This window comes from Trichechus manatus, unplaced genomic scaffold, assembly GCF_000243295.1.
Source record: "Trichechus manatus latirostris isolate Lorelei unplaced genomic scaffold, TriManLat1.0 scaffold00113, whole genome shotgun sequence".
Classification (NCBI taxonomy): Eukaryota; Metazoa; Chordata; class Mammalia; order Sirenia; family Trichechidae; genus Trichechus; species Trichechus manatus.
In genome coordinates, this window is record NW_004444049.1 from 9,658,279 (window position 1) to 9,662,751 (window position 4,473).

Consider the following 4,473-nt stretch of genomic DNA (forward strand, 5'->3'; position numbering starts at 1 on the left):
ATGCCCCAGGCACCAGACCAGGGCAGCCCCGGAGTCCCTCATACCCACCTTGCACCAGCACTGGGTACACCCAGGCTCTGTCCAGCGACTCCCCAGCTCATGCATGGCTCCCTGGTGCCAGCAGGGAGAGGGCCCCAGGAGAGGATAAACACCCATATTCTTAACAGGACCTCCACAAAGCTCCTCAACCTTCCCATGCACTGGCATCACTGAGATTCTCATTCAGTAAGCCTGGGGTGGGGCCTGAGAGTCTGCATTTCCAAGGGGCTCCCAGGGTGGCTGAGGCTGCTGGAGATTACACAACAGGGCCCTACAAAGCCTCGCGGGTTCAGCCCTGTACACCTCTATCCTTACCGTCTCCATCTTGATCTCTGGGTCTTCTCTCCTTGCCAGTGCTTCCTCTCCTACCCCAGGGCTTTCGAACATGCTGCTGTCTCTCCCACTTCTCGAGGCCTTGTTAATACCTGCTTTTCCTTTGTATCTCAGTTCACTTGTTGTTTCCCCAGCCAAGCTTTTGCAGCCCTGCCTCTATTTTCATGGGCTCATTCTATCCCCACTTTGTAGTGCTCACCATGGTTATGATTGTGCGTTCGTTTCTGCCGTTGTTACACGTAAACTCCATGAAGCGGGGCTGTGTCTGTTTTGGCTCAAGGTGATGTCCCAGAACACAGTGTTTGGCATACAGTAGTTCCTCAGTGAATGAATGAAATTTTATTGGATGTCTACATATGCGGAGCCCTAGCTGGTAGAATTCTTTCCTTCCAAGTGAGAGACCCGAGTTCGATTCCCAGCCAGTGCTATTTAAGTGCTGCCACCACTCTCTGTCAGTGGAGGCTTGCGTGTTGCTGTGATGCCAAACAGGTTTCAGTGGAGCTTCCAGACTAAGACAGACTAGGAAGAAAAGCCCAGTGACCTACTTCCAAAAATTGGCCAGTGAAAGCCCTAAGGATCACAGTGGGCCTGTCTGCAACCGACCATGGGGATGGTGTAAGATCAGGCAGCATTTCATTCTATTGTGAATGAAGCTGGGGCCAACTTGATGGCAACTGACATCAACAAAAAATTTAAAGCAACAACAACAAAAAAACAAACCTTGTGCTGTGGAGTCAATTCTGACTTATAGCGACCCTATAGAACAGAGCAGAACAACCCCATAGGGTCTCCACAAGGGGTGGCTGGTGGATTCGAACTATGTCACCAGGGTTCCAACAACAGACTAGGTCTTGGGAATATAACTGAGACAAGACACAGTGCTTGTCCATGAAGGGGCACAAAGTCTGGTGGGTAAGACAGACAGGGAAGGAGGCATTGGCTATAGGCCACTCTAGAGTCAGTGCACTGAGGGGGTGAGTGAGCCCCAGAAGTGGTGGATGTGCATAGCCCCCACTCAGGAAGGGCAGAGAAGCTTCCCAGTGGGAAAAGTGTCAAAACTTAGACCTGAAGGATGCGTTCATCTGGAAAAAGGGGTTGTGGGGCCTGAGTGGACAAGGCAGAAAGCTTGGGGTGGGGGGCGGCCTGCAGGGGGAAGGGCCGAGCAATGGCGCCAGCTGCTGTGAGGGCCTGCAGGACATGGAGGGTCTTGAGACTGCCAGGCTGGAGTTTTGAAGGCTCAGTCCAGATTTTTGAGGCAGATCAGACGCCAGGAGGCCAGCGAGGAGGCTGTGGCAATGGTCAAGGTAAGCGAGAACAGTGACCTCCGAGATAGGCAGGAGTTGTCAGATTCCAGAGAGATTCTGGAGCCACCAAGAACCAGCCTCCATTCCTGCAGTGACTAGGTTTTAAAGGTTTTAAGCATCGCTGAGTACTCCGTCCCAGGTGCTGGTTCATCACCGATGAACTGAATAGACACACTCCACCGGAGAGATGGACGATAAATATGCAAACAGACAAGCACTATCTATAATGACACTTCCCTTTAAATATTATGAGGGAAATGGATGGGAGAGAGAGTAAAGTGGGGACTCACTTCCAGGGTGGCCAGGAAAGCCCGTCTGAGCTGAGCCCGGAAGGATGGGAAGGAGCCAGCCCAGGACTGTCTGGCAGCCTTTCCACGGCACTGTGCTGCCTTATTGGACTAAAAACCCAAGACAGTTCTGGGTTTACCAGATGTGAAGACAGCCATCCTGGGGCTGCCACAGCTGACCCTTTGCAGATGTTTCCTAGGTGGTTCCCCAGGGATCCTAGGACCACCCAGTTCAAGGTCCCTGAGTCCACCACTCCTGGGGCATCCAGGACAGGGAGAGAAGTTTCCAGGGACATGATGCCTGGAAAAACCATGAGCCCTCAGGCTTCCTCGGCTTTGAAGAGCCTGAGGCCTCCACCTCCTGTTTGTCTTTCAAAGGCTGTTTTCACAGTGGCGTCATCCGAGCGGAAGGCGACGTGTTTTCCCCTCCCAACGAGAACTGCACCGTCTGTGTCTGTCTGGTAAGCGTCCCACAGCCTCGTGGGTGTTTTCTTAACCTTTGGGGGTTTTAGGCAAAGGGCAGACGAGCGGACATTAAAGGTGAGCTTGGTGAATGGAGGCAGAGTTCTCGAATTGTGGATTTTGGGCAGAACCTTTAGGAGCTAAAGGTTGGGGAAATGTCAAACCTCTAGGTCTTTGTAGCATCAGGGAGGCTTCTGCTGATTGGAGTACAGCAAAGAGGCAAACAGGGGCCATCTGTTTAGGGAGGGAAGGGAATGAGATCCCTCAGAAACTTCCCACCAGGGAGGCAGTTTTTCTCTCCAGGCAAAATATTTGCCAGTACAATAAAGGTATCCTGCCCTCTGGAGGGAGAAGGCTCATTACCAAACTCAGCTGGTTAAAAGTGTTTTGCTTTAGGCAGATTCACCCCTCTAAGATCAGTTGTTAAGCACCTACTGTGTGCAGACACTAAGGCATTGGTGGTTCAGTGGTAGAATTCTCATTTTCCATGCAGAAGACCTGGTTCGATTCCTGGCCAATGCACCTCAGGCACAGCCACCACCCATCTGTCAGTGGAGGCTTGCATGTTGCTATGATGCTGAACAGGTTTCAATGGAGCTTTCACACTAAGACAGATTAGGAAGGAAAGCCTGGCAATCCACTTACAAAAATCAGCCAACGAAAACCCAATGGATCCCAGCAGCCCCGTTGGCAACCACTCATGAGCATGGTGCAGGACTGGGCAGCGTTTTGTTCCATTGCACATGGGGTCCCCATGAGTTGGGGCCAACTTGATGGCAGCTAATAACAGCGACAACTACTAAGTATGCAGACAGTGCTAGGTGCTGTCACATGTATTCTGTTCGGAGCACCCACCGCATGCCAGAAACAGTTTGCGCTTTCCATCTGCTTCTGCACTTGAGACTCCTGGCAGCTCTTCATGGTCAGCTTTGCCATCCCTATTTTACAGATGAGAAGCCTGAGGCTTGGAGGTGGCAGAGCTGGGATTTGAGCCAAGTCTGTCTGAGTCTAGAGCCCAGGCTCTGTCAGCCAACCCCTACCACCACCCTGTGACCACGTGTAACCGTGGCTCCTGGTCTAGCAGCAATGGTGGAAGCTGCAGTGTAAGATCGGGAGGCATATAAATCACTTCCTTTTTGATCTCTTACTTTATTGAGCTTTTACTGTGCTCTACGCAGTAGTCTGGCGCTACGTTAAGATCTCTCAGCGCGCCCCCCAGAGAGGCACTGTTTCCAACCCATCTCAGAGACAGGGAAGCTGAGGCTCAGAGATACGATTACTTTGCCCAAAGTCACACAACTCGTTACTGGAGGAACAGACACTGGGACTCAAGTCTGGGTGACTCCAAAGCCAGTGCTCTTTTTTAATTTTTTTGTCCTAACTTTAAAGTTTTAAAATTTATTTTTTAGTTGCAATCTTTGAATAGCCAGTATAGCTCCCTGGTTCGAAACTCAGGTGCACAGGAAGGTATAGTAAAAGTCTCCCTCTCCGCAGGAGTAACATTTGCTCTCACCCTCTCAGAATCCTTCTGGATGCCACGGAAAGCTAGGCAAGTTGTGTTCATAAAGGAGGTAGTGTGTCCTACTCTGGCCCGCCCCTCCCCTTTTCTGTGCAATGCTGTATCTAGGCACGTTGTGTTCATAAAGGAGGTAGGGTGCCCTGGTCTGCCGCTCCCCTTTTCCGTGCAACACTATCTAAGCACGTTGTGTTCATAGAGGAGGTAGTGTGTTCTACTCTGGTATGCCCCCCATTTCCATGCAACATTGTATCTTGGAGAGGAGCCTATTCTAAAGCACAATCGCCGGGAGGAACTGAGTCAGTGCAGACTGTCCTGGTGACCACGGTGGCCTTTAAACGTCTCGGATGGGTTCCTCTAGGTGGTCATTGCCTTGAACTGGAAGCCTTAGATGTGGTGTAGAATAGAGGATGAGCTGGTTGGCGATGAACCTGAAGGTCAGCAGAGCCCCGTGCCACCTCCCTGCGCCCCCCCACCTCCCGCCACCCAGTGCTATCTCTTGCCTCCTCAGGCTGGAAACGTGTCCTGTATC

General features: G+C 51.5%; 1 protein-coding gene across 1 annotated transcript in view; it reads left to right on the top strand.

The window, feature by feature from the left end:
- VWCE (von Willebrand factor C and EGF domains) overlaps positions 1 to 4,473 on the top strand; it is a 37,522-nt gene that overhangs the window by 19,183 nt on the left and 13,866 nt on the right. Inside the window, exon 10 of the mRNA XM_004383948.1 lies at positions 2,342 to 2,424. Within this exon, the coding sequence (XP_004384005.1) occupies positions 2,342 to 2,424 (83 nt within the window). The remainder of the gene's footprint in view (positions 1 to 2,341; positions 2,425 to 4,473) is intronic.